Genomic DNA, 21,108 nt, shown 5'->3' with positions numbered 1-21,108 from the left:
CCCGCGCCTGCGGCCCGAGCTCGGGTTCCGGCGCCGGGAGCCCCTGACGTCAGCGGCCGCGCTGCTGCGTCAGGTCCCCGAGCGGCCCCTGGGTGGCCTGGGCCAGGGCTGCGGGGGACTACGCGGGAAGGGAATCCCTGGCAGGACCGGACGAAACCCAGAAAGGGCCAAAGGAAAGTTGTGTCGCATTTAGAGCGGCCGCGCTCAAAGCTCCGAGGATCCCGCGGGCACCCCGGTCTGCGGCCGCGTCTGTAGGCCCCAACCCGGGTCTACGCCCCCGCGGCGGGACTGGGAGGCCGGGGAGGACCGGGGTGCCTGGGGAAGGGGACCCAGAAAGTAACGCGGGGGCCAGTCCGCAAGTGGCGAGCGCTTTCAATGTCATATCTTTTCCGCCGACTCCAGAAATAAGGACCTTAAAAAAAAAAAAAAAAAAAAAAGACGCACTGTTTCGTTCTCAACTTGACCCCACTGGGAGGTTGGTGATGCGGGGAGGCTCTGGCCGGAGCACGGGTCGCTGGAGATCACACCCTAGGGGGTCGGGGGAGCCCCTCCGAGGGAAAATGAACTCGACCTGGAGGTTACTGGTCCCAGCCTTTTCTCTTTATCTCCTCTCCTGCCTCCGATTTTTCCTTCTTTTCCCACCCTCCTCCCCGCCCTTAGACCAGCATTTGGGGAATTCTCAAGGTTATGGAAAGGTTTGGTTTTTAAAAGGGGGCCTGGCCCGTTTGCATTCCGAAAAGGTTTCAGCAGTGCGGTTGCCCTGGTCCTCGGGGCTGGGGAAGCCAAGCGTGTGTCGAGCCTGCCGGGCCCAGGCTGGAGGGCTGAGTCTACAGGGACTGGGTCAGGAACAAACTTTTGGCTCTCGTGGGTGGGCCCTGCCTGTATTTCTCTAACTCAGGCTCTTGGAGAACGATTTTTCTCTCCTAGAATCCCTACTCTTCAACTCTTCTTTTTTTTTTTTTTTTATGGCAGTTAGGTGTCTTTCTTTTTTTACTTTCTATCTTTTCATCTCTACCTGGAGGAAAGGAGGGGGTGGAGGAAGAGACTCCTCGAGCAAAGAGTTGAGGCCCAAAACCCCAACCTCGTCTTTTTCGCCTGGAACGAGTTCGGATCCCGGGAACAGCCCCTGCGCGCTCCTTCGAGGGGTTGGCAGCTCCAGTAAAACCTTGGCCTCGGGAGCGAACACTCGGGAGCAGAAACCTGTCGGCACCGCTGCGATCCTCTTTCCAGGACAGTAGCTGAAGGAAGTCAGCGATTCGAGGCCTTTCAGGACCGGGAGCAAGACCGCGATTTCGCTTGGTCCTCCCCCTTCCACCCTGACAGTAGCTGGGACCTGGGGCGAAAGCGAATTTTTCCCCTTTACCATTGGGACTAGTTAGTGGGCTATGTTACTGAAAAGAAGAAAAGCATCTCCTGCGAGGGCTATTATAAAAAAAGTTAGAGCTTATTTAATGTCAGCTTAAATAAAATGACACTTTTCCCAAGTCGGTTAAAAAAACACCGCGGGAGCCACCGCACCCTTCAAGTGGCCTCCCAGTCCCGGCCACAGCGGCGTCTCCAACTCCAGCCTCCTCGGTGAGGCCGCCAAGAAGGAGGGGAGCGGTGGGCTGCAAGTCCCGCCGCCGCGCGCCAGGCCAGGGGTTTTTGTGGCCAACCTGCCTCTCTTTCTGGGCTCCAAAATCTGGGGACAAGTCGAACCAAATTAAATCGAAACGCGTCAACTTTTAAACGGCTTTAAAACCTGTGACTCTCCCCTCAGTGTGTGGCCCACTGCCTAACAGGTATAAAATGTCACACTCTGGTATCTCCAGCTAGTAAAGGAGGAAAAATATATATGAATCTCAAAAACTTCTCGCTAAGGTGTGACACTGCCTTCGCAGCCTTGCCTGGTGTTAGGATTTCTCAGAAGGGAATTCATTAGAAGGGGCCGATTAGGCTTATTTATAAGCATTGCCTCGAAGTGGAGACTTGGAGGATTTCAGGAATTATTCGAAGAGGTTGTTTTGGGTTTGTTTTTTGCTTTGTTTTGTGTTCACGGAGTTTGGAATGTACCTTTTACCCCGCGTCCTTCGCGGCCCTTTTCACACTGCGATCGGCCTGCCTGACATTTGGTAAAGCCTTAGGACTTAGAAAGATCGTATACTAATTTGAGCGAGACCTGGTTCCAGACTGTGGGTTTACACGCCCAGCTCGAATGTCTAATGTATCAAATCCTCGTTAACGTACGGCCCGCTCCGTGGCCGTGTCAGCCAAAGGTCAGCCCCGTGCAACAGGGCATCGGGGTTCAAAAGCACTCTTCCAGCGCCCGGCCACCACCCCCACCCCCCACCCCAAATCCAGTTTTCACATTTCAATAATAGAACTCCGACGAGAAACGCCGAGATTGTTTTTCTTTCTTTCCTTCTTTCTTCACATAAGTGACATGTAAACGTCATGTCCTACGGCAACTACTGAAAAATTAAGTTTTTTTTTTTCCCTAGGGAGAAAAGAGTGGAGTTAGTGGACAAGGTAATTGTCAAAATGTCCTCAAGAGGCACGTATGTTTGAGAAGCTGTGACTCTTGGAAATGCTCACTTAAAATATTAATAATCACAAGAGTAATGATAATAACTTCACAATATTCTAATGGAAACCATGAATAAACTTTGTTGGAGAACCTAGTAATTAAAAACTGCTTAGGGTAAGGGGTAAACCACCAGCAGCCAGTCCAAGGCTTTAGAGGCCAGAGGAAAGAGCAGTTTTAAAAGGTAGCTTTGGTGTCCACAGGGCCAAAGAAGATCCAGGAGAGCAGGGTTGGACCCTTTTTTGTCCCCGCCTCAATGGGGAGCTCCGCCATACTTCTGACTACCTGGGGTCCTTGGTGTTCACACACTCCAGACGCACAGGTCGGATTGGCGCGGCTGCTCGAAATCAGTCCAACTTCTCTGCGCGCGCCTCGGGCCACGCGCGCGCACGCACCAGCCGGCCACTGCCGCCTAGAGGGTTACAGGCCGGGTGGGGAAAGAACAGGACTTACCAGGTCTGGGGTCTAGACTGCGGGCAAGATTGGCAGCAGAGAGAGGCCGGGCAGAGAGACTCAGTCCTACTGGAGACGGGCAATGTGGGCAGGGGCTAAGGCGCGAGCGGGAGAAAGGAGAGCGCTTGTCCGATTTGGGGTCCCCCTTCCCCTGGCCCGGCCCGTGCCCCCCGCCGCTGTCTGGGCAGACTAAGCTCGGCCTAGCCTGGGAGGCCCCAGAGCCCGCCTCACAGCCAAAGAGACAGAGCCTGCCGGCCTCCTGGGCTCTGGCGGCGGCCCCAGGAGTGCTGGGGGGCGGGGAAGGGGCGTCCCCACTCTGCAGCCGGGTGAGGGCAACCGAGTCCCCTGCACGGACGCTGGCGGTCCAGCCGAGCAGCTGGGCACATCCGCGGCACCGGGCCGCTCGTGGCCGACCCCGGGCCCTCTGGCCCCCGTTCCTCCCTTCCCTCCAGCCTCTCGCCAAATGAAAAGGGGCCTGGGCCTTTGGGGGAAGACCGCGGGAACCCATGCTGGCTTTGAGCTTTGCGCTCAGAGGGAGCCCCACACGGTCTTCACCATTAGCCCGTGGAATCTACACCCTCCCTTCAACGTACTCAAACACAAAAGGGCCCAAATTGAGAAGGGACTTCCTGTGGGGTGGTCCTACTGGTTAGGGATCGGAAAAACGAGGGGTTCTCCGCCCGTGATCAAACGCTGGCACGCTCTGACCCCCAGGTGCCTGGATCACTTTCCTTCCAGTCCTGAGAGTGGGGGGCGAGGGGCTTCTGCTGGGCCCCGGTGGATCCCGGCCCGGCGGCGGTGGGCGAGAGGCGGCGAGGCGGGGCAAAGGGGCCTACAGCAAACGCCCTTCTCGGCCCAGCCTCGCGTTACTGAACTCCAAGGCTCGGAGGCTGAGGCGGAGGAAGGACCAGTCCTGGCAGGAATGATTTCGAGACCCCTCTGCCCGCCCCTCCGGCTGGGCTAGTGGCAGTTGTCAGGTGAAATGATGCTCTGGCCCTCGGACCCCCTAATTGGCAGGGGGCAGCTGGCCCTGAGTTAGGCCACGGTGTGACCCAGGCCTCTATTTGTCGTTGGGATAAGCGAGAGGAGTGGGCTCCACAAACAGGGTCTGCCCATTCAGTTGAAAGTGAAATCCAAAGGAGGATTGGAACGTGTTGGCAGCCATTTTCTGCTGTTAGGGGACCCAGCATTTTGATTAAAACACCAAAAGGCATAACTGTACAGGCGTCAGTGGGAGGCTGGAGTGACCTGAGGGCCCCTTTGACCCGGCACTGCCCCTCCCCTTTGTTTACAAGTGTTGGCCTCTCCAACCAGCCAGACGCCAGACAGGTTATGTGCCCGCTCAGGAAATGTCAGTATGTTGGCCACAAAATGTCACGCAGCGTGCAGAACCCCAAGAACGTCACCGGCAGGAAAAAAAAAAATCAATAATGCAGCGCCTGAGCCCCGGGTTCTCTCACCAAAGCCTAGATTTTTCCAGGCTTCACGGTCAGGGCAGCCTCCACCAATCCCCAAGGCAAGCACGTTTGAGCTTAACAGGACTAGCCAGCTCGCAGACGTACGAGCTGGGGAAGGCTGGAGGGAAAAGCCTAGAGCAGTAGGTTCCACCACACGGCTCCTAGTCCCCCAAACGGGGCGGTGGGGTCGGGGGCAGAGCCAGAGAGAGCAAGGACCAGGAGAGAGAGGAAGGGAGGGAAAGAGACAAAGACAGGCAGGCTCCCGGGCCTGGCTGTGGCCAAGGAAGGGGGCAGGGTCTGGGACGACCACCCAATGCTCGGCCCCTCCCCACCCCGGCCCAGCTCTGTCTGGGGTGCAGGGGTGCAAGGGGGCGTCTTCTCCGAGGTGCTAAGGGGAACGAGAAGAGCCGGGGTGGCAGCTCCCGGCTTCCGAGCGCGGGAAGAGGGGCTCCTGGCGGAGCTGCTGTGAGCGGGGCCCCACCAGGCCGAGCGCCACGGCCGCGCACCCCGAGCCCGCGGCCCCAAAGGCAGGAGGGCCCTTCCCGGGCCGCTCGGCTCGCGGTTCCGATGGCGGCGACGGCGGGCCGCCCGCGCCTGGGCCGTCTGCCCCGCACTGTGCTGGCCCGCAACCAGCGCGGTCGGAAGGCAAACACGCGCAGCCTCCCCGCCGCACCGTTCTGGGAGCCGGGCCAGCCGCCTCCAGCCGCCCGAGCGCCGCGCTCCCCTCCGCGCCCGCCGGGGCGGGGCGCCTCATGCATATTCATCAGCACGTGGATCGGTGGGCCCCGGGCCGCGCATGCGCACCCCGCCCGGCCGCAGCCCCCGCCCGCGGCCGCCACTGGGAAAGCGCCCCGCCGGGCTGTGGGGTGGCGCGGGCTGCCCCGCCGGCGCTGGCGCCTGCGCCTTCGGTGGAGGTGCTGTGGGGAGCCCTGGTGTCCCCCCACACACACCCCAGAGCCTGTGTTCCCACATTCTGAAGGGATCTCCAGGCCCAAGCCCTCCCTGTCCGCACAGCCCACCCCGCCCCAGCCCTGCCCTTTCTCCCGCTTTCACCTTCCTCCCCACTTTCCAAGGCTCTTTTCGTTTCTTTGGTTTTGGTTCTGGTTTCGTTTTTTCTGGTGGTGGTTTTGGCCACAGACAAGGATTTTTCCCGGATGGACGGAAGGAAACAAAAAGGAGCTGGGATGGGAGCTTGCCTGACCCTCCTTATGGCTTTATGTTTTCTGTACCTTCATGGGAATTGTCACACAAGAGACAGATGTAAAAAATAATAATTTAAAATAATATAAAGGTTTGCTCAGGCCGCCTGCCTTCGAACTTCGGGGTGGTTTTTGTTTGTTTTAAGCTCTGATTTCGATAGGTTTATAGCCACGTTCCAGCCCGGTGTGTGCTGTAGGTGAAAGTACCTCTGTGTCACTTTAACGACCCGGGGATTCTCCTGGACATACTTACAGGGAGGCCCCACAGCCATCAGGAGCAGCCAGCATACTGTGGACAGTCGACAGCCTCAGTCTGCATCTTCACTGGCCGACAACGTCATTTCCATACTAGATAGCTAAATCTGATTTCTTATTCTTGAAAACCCCCGCCTCCTGCATAGCATCAATTGGGAACTTCGTACCCGGTTTAGCTCGTCGCTCTAAAGTGGAAATCAACATTAGGAATGGATGACAGATTCCAGCTTGCAGGGTAAAAATAGCCCTTGGTTTGACCTGATCCTGTTTCCTATTGCTCAGGGGGAGACTGTGGAGCAAGCCAGCCTGGCAGAGCTTAATGGAGAATATTGGCCATGTTTTGTGCGTAATACACCATTGCATTTGCAATAAACTTTGAGAAAGAGGCTCAATTGTGACCTGTTAGAGGAACCTATTAACATTTTTTTTTTCTTATTTCTTGCCCCGAACTAGTGATTATCACATGAAAATGTAGGTGCTGTATGGCTACCCTATAAAAGCTTAATTTCTTTTTCTGACTAGTTTAAATGGAGCCATATTACAGGCAACGGATAGTGTGGTAAAACGCTGAAAGAGCACCACTCATAATGTGAAACTTTAGTGGGTTGACTGGCATAAATGGGATAAATCTTTCCATTGCCACTCTGTTTTCAAGAATTCTAAAACCAAAGAGAGTGATACCAACTGTGACCATCTTTATGAAAACACTTTTTTTCTCTCTTCTTCTTCTTCTTTCTAATATGAACACCTAGTTCTAAAGGGCTACTCCTGATGCTAGGAGGAGGCGTGAACTCTGTACCTGGAGAGGAGATAATTTTGTAATTAGTATTTTAAGTTGGAAAAAACTATAAGATGGAAATATGTAAAATCTGATAGCTTCATATCTAGTTTACAGTCAAGGACACAAGCCCAGTGCCTTGATTTTAAGTGTACCACACCACAGTCACTCAGTCCCAACCCTTCTTAATATTGATGCTGCCCTTTAAGGCCCAGGGCCATCTTCAAGTCACTTCCTGGAAAGCAGTGTGTTTGGGTAACAGCTCCATCAGCACAGACTCACTAAGCATCCACAGGACACTGACTATACCTGGGCCTCAAAAAGGGACCATGTGGAAGGTTTTGAGACTGAGTGAGGTATTTGGGGAGTGTGGTTCTGTTGCCAACACTTTAAAAGTTCTGAGGAAACTTCACAATCAACAAATAAAAACATCTAAATGCCAGGCCCATCAGCAAAGAAGGTTAGTGCTATTTTCATTGTCAGTGAGAGCAAAAAAAAAGAAAAAAAAAATGATAAGCAGATGGGGCAATTGAAAGGTTACATCTTTCTTTTGGAGGTGGTTTGCTTTAAAGGTTAACTTGAATGCTTGACTTTAAAAAATCAAAATCATCAGCTGCAAATGCTTAAAGCAGTTGGGGGTAGCTTTTGAAGAAGAAAACAAAGGATCTGAAATGTTTGAAAATTACTTAGCCCCAATATAAATGGTGCTTGTCTATTTATATGCCTGCTCCAGAAATGTACACACGCACACCCCAACTCATTTCTCTTCATTTCTCAAATATGAGTGCTTGTACTCAGGCATTTTCTGTTGACACAATATAACTTTTTAATAATTTGCTAGCTGTTCTAATCATTTGGTAGTACTCAGAGTACAATGCAGTCACAAGATGAACCAAGACGGCTTTCTGTCTAAATCAAAATCCACAGCTACACATAGAAACCAACCATTCGTAGTGTCTTCAGCTTCTGCTAAATAGGGTCTAACAATATATTTCGCTGTTCACATTCATGTATTTCAACACCTAATAGCCCATGAAGAGAAGTATGAAGAATACATCTCAAGAAGCAGACTTTAAAGGTACCAGCAAAATAATAGAATGCATTTAAGTTTGAAGCATTATTTTAGGTGACCTATATCATTAATGAGTTTTTCTTTGTGATGGGTGTTGGAAGAGAGAAGGAAGGATTGGCATAGATATTGGCCTGTCCTATAAAAGTTCCTTTCCTGTGAATGAGACCATTCACACACCCCCTGTATTCCTCAAATGGGGTCTAAAAAATGATTTTAGGTTTCAAAGTCCAAAGAAAATGTTGAAATATATAGCAGATTCTTCATTCCCATAACACTCCTCAAAGGGGTTGTCGTAAGTTATTTGGCCTTCAAAGTCTAAAGAAAAGATTTAAAAAATGAAGTCGATTTGAAGTAAACATTTCCCCTAAAACTGATTTTTTAAAAAGATACCCTTCTTAAATCATATCTCACAGTGTGATATTTAATGATTATCTATGATATTAAAGCTAAAATATGAGTACCAGGTACACAACAAATAACGAGGCATTTATATCTCCAAATTTGAAGTAAATTGCATTTACTCATGGTCAAGAAATATTAAAGATTCCCTTATGTACCATCTTCTTGAATGCTCTGGCAAAGTTATAAAAGTGCCATTATGATGCTGATTGTCATCATAAAACTCATGTCAGGTTCTCTAATGGAAAGAAGGATTATTAATTGAGGTTATCTTTCCTAGAGAGTTCAGTTTTTGTTGTTGTTGTTTCTTTTTTCTTTTTCCTTGTTTCTACTTGTGTTAATCATTGAACCTAACGTCTGGAATCACTTCAAATACTACACTGTTGATTAATTTCCAAACTCCAGAACCAACTGGGGCTAGCTTTTGGTCTCACAAGTTCTTGAGCTAGCAGCAATTTTTTTTAGGTGCCAGTGATTTCCAGCTTCCTTAACTCTTTTTTTTAACTCTCCAAACCTTGCAAGGTGGCGCTCTTTTCATGAAAGGCCAATATTAGTCTTATAATCAGAATAACATTTTTTCAAAAGTTGAACACCATCATCCTGCCAGTTTTTCCCTGTGCTACCGAAAGTGCAACCAATTCCTTCCTTGGGGAGGAAGGCTCCATGGACTCAAAGTGACAAACGTAGAAAGCCCAAAATGAAAACAACAAGTCCATGAAGGGTTTTTAGAAGACTTAAAAGATTTGATTTTGTAATTGGCCAACAGTGTGCCTTGCAAAATTAATTCACTTTAAAATAGATGAGTGTCTTAAGGAGTTTTCATACTTTTGAAGGATTTTGCCTCTTTTTTTTTTTTCCTTCTCAAAGTTAATACAGCCTGTGACTTTTTGAGCACCCATAGTGTATTAAAGAAACTTCAGGTTCCTCCCTGCCCGCAGTGAGGCCAGTTTCTGCCTTCCCTCTCTGACACATCCACGCTCTTGCAGCCACAGCCAAGGGCCTGATTTGTGATCTCCAGCTACGTTGTCTGCCTAATGGGGCGATCATGCAAGCTACAACCAGAGACAAAGAAGCCGGCATTCCTACCAGCAGAGCTAACTTCTCAGGAGCAGCATAGCTTGCAAATCTATCAAACTAAACTGCAAGAAAGACAATCTGATTTAGAGAAAAGGCGTTCTGCTACAGTCATTAAGCACAAGTAATTTAGATTTTTTATATTGTCTCCTCATTTACAAATTTACTGTATCAACGCCAGCCAATGGAACGAATTTCTTAAGTAAATGAGAAATAAATAAAAGAGATAGAAAGATAATCAAATTACATAAAATAATTCTCTTCCCTAGATGTATTTTTGAGAGAACTAATAACAGTGGCAAAATTATAGGAATAATAACGTATCATCGGAAGTAATTAATTTAAATTAGCATCACGTTTGAAGAAATATAAGTAAAACGCTTTATGGACGTTTACTTTTGTACAAAGAAGGCAGGCCTGGAAAAGCCTGCATCGACATCCTGAAAATTAGTTATGGCTATAAATGGTTTAATTGAAGACAGCAATTTAAAATATGATATTGTAAATCTGCAACCCGGTTTCAGCCCGGGGAATTTAATTTGGGGGGCAGCAGAACCCTCCACCGCGAGTTCATTTGTGAGGCTTCAGAGCCAGCCCCTGAGCTGCTGACAATTCGCCTGCATTAATATTGATGTGGCCTGTGCAATCTATTTCTGTTATTTTTATGGTTGTTATTCTACATCTGCAAAGGTCATTTAAATTATACTGCGGCCGAAAATTTGTTTCATAAATTTTGATATAAATACTAATTACACCCTCTCGGAAAGCCAGCAGGGTAGCGTTCATATATCATGTTTATATGACCTGCGATGACAGAAAAGGAAGGCCAGGGAGATCAGAGAGCTTTTCAGGAGACCCAGTAAGGCTGGCGGAAGAGGCAGCAGGTTGCTGGGGGCAAAGAAGAAATTCCTACCACAATCACCGAGATTTAAGAATCTTTAATAAGGTACGAAAGGTTACCAAACAGTTCTGGAAACTAAAGTGTACATAGGAGTTCTTCTAGCCATAAATATTGAATATCTGTAACATGGATAAACCGGCCTTTTACATGCGGGTAAATATGGAAACTAGGAATTATATACAGTATGTGGTTGTCATTTGTGCCAAAAGCAACGGACAGATATAGTTTATATCTTTGTTTTTTAATATCACTTTACATAAACAAAAGGAACAGTTTGACACGCAGATCCAGGCTCGTACTATACGAATTCTTGACAGGACGTGAAACATGTTACTGCACTAAAGTACTCAGACTTTGGGACGAAATGTTTGCACTTTATACAAAAAAAAGCACATTAATACCAATAATCTGTTAGGTCGACGTGGAGACTGTAAAAGTACAAAGTAATTCACATTTTGGTACACATTTACTAGAACATTCTTGCCATTCAGTACAAATAGTTGGCTTTCGGCCGCCCACCCCTTGCCCTCCCCCCTTCCCGCCCGGCCCCTCCCCCTCCCTCAATGCAAAGACCACAACGCCACAATCCCACCCGCCCGCTCCAACCGAGATATAACTATTTACAGAATCCAACAGTACAGTTTTAAGCTAATAATTCTGTATTTACAGGAAAGCAAAGCAAAAAAAAAAAATAGCCGAAGCCCCCAAAGAGCCCCTTCAGATTCTAACCAGAAACTGGCCCTTGGGGTTAGCGACATTTGGTCAGGCGGCCGCCACCTCCTCGACCCCCGTCCCGCGCCTTAGCTACCAAGCTTTTGCCAAAAAACAGAAACAGAAAGAAAAAGAAAGGAGATTTTTCTAAGGTTTGCTGCTTCCTCTCTCTCACTCGGTCCTAGGTCTATTGGCAAGTTTAAAAAAAATAAGATTGTGGGGTTTGTGGGCGGGGGGGCTGCTTTGATTCGCAGGGTTCTTTCAGTAACATTGTGTGTGCGTGTGTGTGTGCTCAGTCTCTTAAATAGGGTTCGGTTCGGTGTGTGGTTTGCTGAGTTTACACGTACCATTCGTTAAAATTGGAAGAGAGCGCGCTGTGGCCGGCTGTGTGGTGGACCGCCGAGGAAGAGGGCGACAGGGAGCTGGTGGTCGGGTTGTCTGTGGAGGGAGACACGATGGTGGGCGGCGTGGAGGACTCGTAGCCCGAGCTGGCGGCCGGAGAAGGCTGCGAGCCCTGTGACGAGGATTCATGGACCTGCAGGAATAGAGTCGCGTTTTGACCGAGCCAAAGAGCCGGAGCGGCCGCAGCCCAGGCAGCACGAACGCTGCGCTCCAGCTCGCCTCGTTCTCCGGAGCTCGGGGTCCCCCGGGGCTGCGGAGCGTCTCCTCCCGCGGGGTACGGGCTGGGCTCCCCCGCCTCGGTCCTGCACCGGCGGTGCTCCAAGGAGGGACAGCGCCCCCGGGACTCACAAAGAAAGAGAGGTCCGCGAAGAGGAGGGCCGGACCCGAGGCCGGAGCCCGGGACGGTTCCCGCCCGCAACCCCCGAGCTTCGTGTGCCCAGGTTAAGGTGGGCCAGCATTTAGGGCCGGGCGCAGGAGCCCGAGCGAGGCTCAGCAGCACACTGCCAGCCGCCACGGCGCCAGCTGCCGCGTCCCAACCTGCTTCTTCAGCCCTAGCAGCAAACTCAGTGGCGGCCTGCGGACCAGTGCTCGCTTCTTTTTACTTTTACTATGAAACGGTGAATTTCCACTGGCCTGGGGCGCCCCATCCCCCTTTGCAGTCGCGGCCCTCTGGGCCCAACCCCACTTGGCTGAGTGGCACCGTGGCCCAACCGCCTCCACCACCCACGGCCACCACCCGGCTGCCACTCGCCGCCCAACCCCGGCGAGAGCCCCGGGAGTTCCCGGCTCAGCGGCGGCGAGCGAGAGCGCGGCGATTACCTTCATGTGCTTGCGCAAGGAGCTGGGGTGCGTGTAGGACTTGTCGCACATCTTGCAGAGATAGGGCTTGTCGCTCGTGTGCACGTGCATATGTTTCTTGCGGTCGCTGCTGTTGGCGAAGCGCCGGTCGCAGCCCTCGAACTCGCACTTGAAGGGTTTCTCTCCTGGTGCGAAGGGTGAGAAAGAGGGGGCTCATGAAAACAAATCCTTTTAAAAAATTAAACAAATGCAAAAAAGAAAAACAAAATAAAAAGCCAGCGGGGCCAGGGTTGTAAGCTCAAATACCCGGGGCTTCAAAAAAATTTTTTTCTTCTCATTTCTCTGCGGTGAAGTTATAAATATTTGCACTATATTTTAAGCCCTAGTTCAATTAAATCCAGACATTATTCTTACGGTTTTTTTTATACATATATTTTATAAGTTTTTTTTTTTTTTTAAGGTCCCAGAGTGGCAGCGGGTCAGGCCGCTGGTTTTTCTGCCCGGGGCTATACACCGGATTTCCGAAGGCTTCTACCTAGCGCTTGCTTTCTCATTTTCATGTTGGGGCTGATTCTCTTGCTGTTTTGCTCTTCTCTCCTCCCCCTACCCCCTCCCCTTCGCCCCGCACACCCCTCTCCGCCTCCCCCACCCCACCCCACCCCCTACACACAAACATTTTATAGCGTAATCTGGGCAGAGAGCTGGGCGCCGCGAATTCGGCCCTGACTAGGGCGATCAGCCCCAAGTTCCAGGCGCTGTTCTCAGCAATCACCCGGGCCAACCAGGCTGGAGAATGAGAGCGGATTCCTGGGCTTGTGGGCCCATGGGCCCAGGGTGGTCTACAGGACACCAGACCACAGCTCCCAGATCACGGCCAAAAAAAAAAAAAATTTTTTTTTTTTTAATTTTTAATTGTTCCGGAACAGTCTCTTGCTTATTTTGAAAGGCCAACGCGGAGGACTCGGTGTTCTGAAAATCGCCCCATGGAATCTAATTGACCAAAAGGACTTCCCCGCCTCCCGCCAACTCCTCCACGCCTCAAGCCCACTCTGAAACCAGTCAGTACTAAAAGTGGGCTCCTTAAATATGCATAAACCCCGAAGCTTCCTCAGGCCCGGCTTATTTCCCCTCTCGTTCTCTTTCTTTCTGTTTCTTTTTATTTCTTGCTGTGCCATCCACCCGATCGCCTCCAACTTCCTCAACCCTTCCTTTGGCAAAGCCCTCTCTGAGCTGCCTGGAAAGGGCTGCTGGCTGGAAACAAGCGTTTAGATTTGTCACCAGCGAAAACGGCAGGCGACTTCACAGCCGCCCGGAGCCGGCTTCGCTCGCACCAAGGCCTCCGCCAAGCCCGGCGCGGCTCCCGGTTCTGTCGGCCTATTTTATACTTCCTTTTCTTTATTTGCCTATGTCCTTCTCGTCTGCCCCTCCCTCCGCTTTTTCATAATTTCAAGTCCCAGACTAAAAGCCAGCGCACACTTCGGCTGGTTGCTTGCCTCCCGGGAGCTGGTGCCGGGAGCTTAGAAAGCCTGGTTTGTGCGCCCCGGCCAGGCTGCCGACTTTTGGATTTCGAGTCCCAGGCCCAGAAGGGGAAGGGGGGGAGGGGGAGTCGAGGAAAGCTGTTTCCGTACCTGTGTGCGTCCTTTTGTGGATCTTTAAGTTCTCAGAGCGCGCGAAGACCTTGCCGCAGCCAGGAAAGGGACAGGGAAAGGGCTTCTCGCCCGTGTGTACGCGGATGTGGTTGACCAGTTTATATTTGGCTTTGAAGGGCTTGCCCTCGCGCGGACACTCCTCCCAGAAGCAGATGTGGTTGCTCTGCTCCGGGCCGCCAACGTGCTCCACGGTGACGTGCGTGACCAGCTCGTGCATGGTGCTGAAAGTTTTGTTGCACGACTTTTTGGGGTTGGCCAGCTGCTCGGGCTCGATCCACTTGCAGATAAGCTCCTGCTTGATGGGTTGGCGCATGTAGCGGAAGAAGGCGCCGGCGCCGTGGTGTGCGGCCATGTTCACGTTCATGGGCCCGTAGCCGTGCAGCTGCGGCGCGGCGTAGTGCTCGGAACGCGGGCTGGTTACCTGGCCATACTGCTCCGGCCGCGGGTACATGTCCCCCGAGAAGCCAAGCCTCATCTGCCCGTTGACCACGTTGGGCGACGCGTGGCCCGCAGCCTGCTCGTGAAGCCCGGGGAAGAGGAGGTGGCCCGCGGCGTCCGTATGGCCGTGTGGACCCCCGAAGCCTCCGGCCGAAGCGGCGAACAGGCTGTGCTGCGCGCTGGCTGCCGCGGCCGCGTCGCCAAAGCCCCGGTTGCGGAACAGAAAGTCCCGCGTGGAGTTGAAGGCTGCGCTCGAATAGGAGCCGACGTGGCCCGGGTGGTGGTGATGGCCGAGGGCCGCGGCAGCCGCGTAGCCGGGCGCCTGAGACGTGAAGGCCGTCTGGCCGGCCGAGGCCAGCTCGTGCGAGCTGGGGTTGAGCTTGAAGGCGCCCATGCCGTCGGCGAACGGGTTGATGCCCAGGCCTACGTCGCGCTCGGCCACGTCGCCCGCCGAGTGGTGGCGGGACGCGCCAAAGGTGGTCACGCCGATCGCGGGGTACTGGGGGCCGGCGTCCAGGAGCATCGTGGCTGCTCGGGGCGAGCCCCGACCTCCCCCGCCCCCCCCACCCTCGCCCGCCTAGGAGGGAAAATCAGGAGGAGGAGGAGGAGGAACAAGAGGCGGAGGAAGAGGAGGAAGAAGAGGAGGAGGGAGGGGGAGTCGACCCACCTCGAGAAGTCCTAGCCCGCAGGCAGCGGCGCGGCGCGCCCGGGCGCCCTCCCGGCCAAGCGCGGGGAAGCCGGACGGCTGGCGGCCGCGAGCAAGGCGGGCTCCGGAGCCCGCCGCGCAGACCTCGCCGGCCGGGCTCTCACTTCCTCGCCGCTCAGTCTCTGCCGAGAGGGCCCCGCGTCAAGGCTGCCCGGGGAAAGGCATGGAGCATCTCAGCCCCCCAAAAAAACTTCCTCCTGGATTTGTGGCATAGAGGAATGTGAGCGCCGGAGCCGCGACTGCTCGCCCTTCGCCGCCGCGCGCCGCGCGCCCCTCCTCACTTCTCCACTAGCCCCTCGCCCTTTCTTTTCTCTCTCTCTCTCTCCTTTATCTCAGGCTCGCCTCCTCGCTGCTTCACTCTCCTCTTCTCCCCTCTGTTTTTTTGGAAAAAAAAAAAAGAGAGAGAGAGAGAAAGAAAGAAAAAGCCAAAGAAAAGGCGCAAATCATGCACAATATTGTCTTTTGCGGTTTATCTTCCTGGGGAGAAACTTTCACCTCCTCAGCCGGGCGGTGAGCGCGAGACTGATAGCAGCAATCATTCCTGCAGATAAATGAATTGAAAGGACGACACCGTCCCCCCCCTTGATGAATGAGAGCAGGGGGAGGTGTCACGTGCCGCCGACGCGGACGCCCATTGGTGCGCCCGCGCTCCCCCCGCCCGCAGCCGCCGCGCCAACGGAGGGCGCGCCGAGACGCCGCGCACCGCTCATTGGCCCGCCGGCCTCATCAATCCCAGGTATTGTAAAGCGCTTGACATCCCCTTTTGACAAACAGGGCTGCCAGGAGTAGCAACTTTTTTTTTTAGCCAAATTTTTTTTCCCTCTTCTCACGGAAATTTTTTTTTGCCACGATTCTTTTTCTTTCTAGCAGTCATATTTTCCCTCTCTCCTTCCTTTCCTCTCTCCCTCTCTCTCTCTGTCTCTCTGTCCCTTTATCTGTCTCTCCTCCTTCAAACCTGCTCCTCGCTGAGCGATTAGCGATTTCGGGCGTCTCCGGGAGCAGGAGGCGGGGATGCGGCTGGTAAACACAGCTAAGGCACTTCCAGAATGTCCCGATTCAGCAACTTTCTTTTCTTTCTTCCCTCCTTTTCCTCCCTTTAAGGGCAGCAAAGGGGGCTTTTGTTATTTGCTCCTTTTGAAGTTTGCTTCTCTCTTGCCTCTTTCCTCTCCTGTTAATAATTTAAGATCTCGGGAGCACACGGGCACTTCACTCTCTCTTTACAAGTATTGTGATTTCTCAGGGTAACCGGTTGCCTCGATTTTTCTCAATTTTATGCAATCGATCCAGCCTCCTGTGCCCTTTCCTCCCCCCTCCAAAAAATAAACACAGGTGGATGAGATCCCCTGATTTTCCAGGTTATTGAGGTTTGTTTGTTTTTAATGGCAAATTGGAAACATTGTTGCCAATTTCCTTTTCTCCCCCCCCCTTATGTTATTTTTCTCTTTTCTTCTTTTTCCTTCATCTCCCTCGGCTGCCCCCGCCAAACTCCTCGCTCTGCACCCTTGTTCCCACCGGGGCCCCATTCATTCAGGTAAAACTGTAAATTTCCCACCGCTCCATTGTTCCCCTGGGCTGCCCAAAGCTCCCTAGAGATCTCCGAATACTTTTTTGGTATTTAAATCCCCGATAGATAGGACCAATGTAAATTTTGTGACATTCAATCCTTTTCTAGTTCACAAATCAGTCACCCTTGTCACCGTTATTGAAATTCCGCAACTCGCCACACCAGGACGGTGGAAAAAGCGGGCGCGGTCTTTGTTGCCGAGCAGGCTTTTGATCGCCAGAGAAAATTTACTTACCTTCAGATGAGTGAGCAGAAAAAGAAATAACACTCCCTTTGATTTAGTTAGGAAAATGCAGACATTTGGATTCAGTGCAAACATACAACACTCGCTTGTTTTCGCGATGCGGCCTTCGATTAACCTGTCTTTGCCCAGCGCAAAGTCTATTCAACAACAGCGCGTAGTTGCTTTTTGTTCCGTCCACAAAGAGCCATTGACTATATATTAAAATGATTGTTGAAAGGTAGAAGAGTATAGCACTTAAAAGCTGGGGGGAAAAATCCCTGTGACTCAATCAATTAAGCCGAGCAACATTTATGCATTTCAAAAAATGCACGCGGATGCGGGGGGCTGGGGGACCAAGGTTGCGCTGCTCCGCAGCTCTGTTTAAAACCCAGCAGCCTCGGCCCAGGGTTTAGCCGAGGCGTCTGCATATTCATTAGGTCTAATTATTTTCTAGTAAGGAAAACACAAAAAGCCAAGAGTCGGAATCCTTCAATTTACCCTTTGTTTCTAACTTCATTTGGCTTCTTTGCAGCTGAATCACAGCCCTAAACTCTTTTTCCAGACAAAGAAATCTCAACTCATCCTTTCATAGGCGGCCCGTTAGAAAACTCCCCAGTGCCTGGGCGACAGCAAAATAAAAATGGATCTTTTTCTTGCCCCTTCGCCCGCACTGGCTGCACCGGCTGGAAGAGGGAAGAGGGCTGAGCCAGCATCGGCCTCTCCTTGCCTTTCTGGTTTTCTGGTCTTTTCACGGACTAAATTTGTGCTTGGGACTGGCGAGCCGGGCTCCGTTTTTCCTGGGCTCTCCCTGCTCAAAACCCGGCTTTTGTAACCGGGATGGTTTCCTGATACCTGAAGAGACCTGGCGGAACATTTCCTCTGTGTTGCTCTGGGAAATGGAAATTCGAGAAGGAAATGCTCTGTTTCCAGCAACAAGTCTGAGTCCAGCCGCCCAGCATTCCCCATCAACTTTGAATGGAACCCGGATAGGGAATGGAAAGAAAGGGCTGGGAGTTAAGAGGTTGTTTGTTTGTTTGTTTTAACTATTATACACTGTAAAAATATATCTATTTATAGGAGCCACTATGACTCTTTTCTGCTGTCTGGAAGGGGAAGTTAGATTCTGTTGCCTGAGGTCCTAGAAACCTCTACAAGAAGCAGTTTTTCTCTAGAGGCTCTTCCTCTCTCTCTGGGGAGAACAAATATCGAACTCACCTCGCCTTGCCTTTCAAGAAAACAAGGGAGGGGACCTGAGGGGGGAGGTAACTGCTGGGAGGGGGGAGGGAAATAATTCTTCAAAAAAGAAAAGTCAGTCCTCTCCTCTCCAGTCCGTGGAAAATCCAACCGGGACGTTGACAAGAGGGTATTTTTAGAAAACGCGTCCAAATATACAGGGTAAGAGCGAACGTGAGAAAAAAAAAAAAAAGTTGTGGGTTGTAGAAGTTATCAAGTGGGATTTGCGGCGCTCTCTGCAGGAAACGCGAGCGGCTCCAGTTCAAAGCCACATGCACCAACGTGACATATAAGCCATTAAAATATCATCCCGACGGCTCATTTCTGCTTCATCATACATTCCCTAACTGCTTCCCGAAAGCTGGAAAAGGAGGAATGAAGAATGACCGCCTTACTGGAACCACAAAAGAGAGGCTTGGAGGGGTTCGTGGTCCCCCCTCAGCCACCCCGAAGTGATGTGCAGAAATGAGGCGATCCCGGCAACAGGTGGAGCGAGGTAAGTGCACGAATTCAGGGGGCAGACAGCTGGAACCCCATACCCCCAACGGCTGCGGAGCAAGCGCCCTTATGGGGCCGACGGCACCCATATCCCACTGGGGGAAGAGGCCCAGCCAGGCTTTCTCCCTTATTCTCTTCCCCATTAGCCCTCCCCAACCGAAGTGCAGGCCCCACCCCCACGGACACTGAGGGGAGGAGGGGGCCCTTCCGCAAAGGGGCCACGCTGGAGACCGTCCACCCTTCTTCCCAGGAGTGGGGGAAGGGGGCACAAATGGGGTCCCCACTGGCACACGGACCAAAAGCAGCTTGTTGCCCGCCTGCCTTCTCTTCCCTCCTTGTAAATGGCCTAGGTGTCCCACTGTGGGCACAAGAAGGGGATTCATGGCCCAGAACGCCGGGAGGGACCCCCTTCGGGCAGCTTCTCTGCCCTGTCCCCAACGGGATGGCGGGGAGGTGCTCTGCTTCTCCTCCCCGTTGTCAAAGGAGCCAAGTTAGCAGGCCCGGCTGGCAGAGAGACGATGGAACTTCGCCCCAACCTGACAGCCGATGCCGGCTGGGTCAGCGCCCGGCGCTGTTCCTCGCCCCCCCCCCGCCTCCCCCGCACCCTGGTCCTCAGAACTCTGACCCCTAGGATCCCCTCTCTGCGCGCAGCCGGCAGCGGGTTAGGGACTTGGTTTTCTTTCTTGAGATGCGAACGAGGGCTGGGAGAGCAGGCCGCAGCTTCAGCAGTCTCCGACTCTGGGCACACAGGGAGAGTGAAAATTAGGGGCGAAGTGAGGCGGGAACAGAGTTGGGCTGCGACAGAAATCCAGGACTGGCTCAAAGCCTTGACCGCAAAGTTTGGGGTTCACAACAGCCCATGGGGACAGTTGGAAGCCAGCTTTGTCTTAGGGAGAACTGGTTAGGTGTTGGAGAGCTGTCCGTCGGCCAACCCGCGTGCAGGGAACTCCCTCTGGATTCCGAAGTCACGTTTCTCCCCCTCTCCGACAGTGTTAGCCTCGCAGCGACCCACGCTGCTGCGACATCTTCCCTTCCTCTGCCCCACACGCCTTCAGGTTGGAGGGGGAATGTCGGGGGAGAGTTATGTGCCCGGGCTGGTTCTGCAGTGAAGCCATGGCTGCAGATGTTTCTCTAGCACCCGGAGGTCGCCCAGCCTCCAGCCCCCAGCTCGGGAAGCCGAGCTACTCGCTGAGGGAACAGGAGAATGAGAAAACGCTCTCACAACCTAGCCTCGTGGCGCAAAGCAGGAGCTTGAGGGCCTGGGCGAGGTTGGGTAGGGAGGTTCAGAGAGTGGCGGGCGATAGTGGACAGCCGGCAGAGCCCAGAAGGGTGGTTCCGCTCCTGCTGGGGAGTCCCAGGCCAGCGTGCAGCCGCCCCTGCTCCGCGCAGCGCCCAGGCAGAGCTGTGGCCGAGAGGGGAGCAAGCCTTTGCCGCGCCAGGTTCGGCTGGCTAGAGAGTTAATTTGCGAGGAGCAGCTTGAAGGCAGGGGCCTGAAGCTGCGGCTTGGAAAGCAGGCTGCAGGTGACCTCTGACCTGGGCCAGGCCTGCGCCGGCTAGGGTGGCCTCACAAGGTAGGGCCTCGGAGTTCTCTCAAAGGAAAATGGTACCTTTTGCACGAACCCACCGCCCCCCTTCCTGCTCTCCTCCTGCACGATCAGTCACTGGGCCTCGCTGGCACCCACTTCTCCTCCAAGGTGGGGGGAGGAAGGCAGGTCCCCGTGAATCTCTAGGCCGTACTCCCCGATTCGTAGGTAATTCAGGGGCCGCTGACTGGTGTGGGGAGATGTCTGGAGCCAGCATGCAGGGATAACCAAGCCAGCCTTGTGGCAGGCCTCCCACACCAAGAGACTAGTGGGACCTCAGGTCGGGGGCCCAGGGAATGTTCCCACATTTTCTCACCCCTACATCACTGAGGTGACTGGCTTGCTGAGTGGTGTCTGAGTTTGAACCCAAGAAGAAGATGTTTTCCGTATCCCTCACAGGTCTGATGAAGGAGATAGCTGCTACAGATTAAGATCCCCTTACCTGCCCTAGTTTGGCCTCTGCAACTTGTTTCACAGGCCTGTGGGTTTGTAAGAGCCAAAGGGCTGCTAGGACCTGGAGGTAGAAGTGACCCAGTCCTAGTACAGATGGGACTGGGGCAATATTGTAGGTGGACCTAGATCTCTAGGAACCCTCATACCCGTTTCCCTTGGAAACGAAAAAGTAAATTCTATTAGCCTCCAACCAAACAGGACTTTTCCGGTGCCAGACGTCCTGCCGTGAGGACATTTCAGACTGAGGATGCCCAGAGAGCCACCTTCTGTAGGAATGCAAGACTGGGCCTCCTTTCTTTCCTGATTGTGCAGGAAGGAGTTTATTACCTTGGGGGAAGGATGCCTTTTGGTTAGAAAGAGTTGAAAATAAATAAAACCTTCTGGGAAAAGGTGAGTCTGACCCTGGTCCCCAGAAGGGACCTAGAAGGGAAGGGAGAGAGAAGGGTGAAAACGGCCAAGCAGCTAGTTCAAATGCAGGCTGAGGACAGAGAGAGAGAGAGAAATCTTTGGGCATAGAGAACTGGAAACCCTCTGAGATAACAGAGTCCCACTTGGATTTGGCCTGTGGTTCAACAAGTTAAACAATTGCTTGTTCTGTAGGCTGGAGTGTCAAGACAGGCCGACATCCTCATTGACAAGAGGGCTTGCTGTGTTTGTCCAGCCTGAGACCTTTTCAATAACTGTTTGTCTTTTTAGGCC

General features: G+C 52.6%; 1 protein-coding gene across 1 annotated transcript; it reads right to left on the bottom strand.

Annotated features, from left to right (window-relative positions):
* Positions 1 to 11,199: 11,199 nt before the first annotated feature.
* On the bottom strand, positions 11,200 to 14,672 carry ZIC1 (Zic family member 1). Its single transcript, XM_003416166.4, has 3 exons — positions 13,691 to 14,672; positions 12,084 to 12,247; positions 11,200 to 11,397 (listed from the first exon to the last, which is right to left on the bottom strand). Exons 1-3 carry the CDS (start codon positions 14,670 to 14,672, stop codon positions 11,200 to 11,202), a joined length of 1,344 nt encoding a protein of 447 aa, XP_003416214.1.
* Between the last annotated feature and the right edge of the window lie 6,436 nt (positions 14,673 to 21,108).

The sequence above is a fragment of the Loxodonta africana genome, chromosome 23 (assembly GCF_030014295.1).
Source record: "Loxodonta africana isolate mLoxAfr1 chromosome 23, mLoxAfr1.hap2, whole genome shotgun sequence".
Taxonomy (NCBI): Eukaryota; Metazoa; Chordata; class Mammalia; order Proboscidea; family Elephantidae; genus Loxodonta; species Loxodonta africana.
Note: the sequence above shows the minus strand (reverse complement) of the source record. Positions and strands in the feature narration are given on the sequence as shown.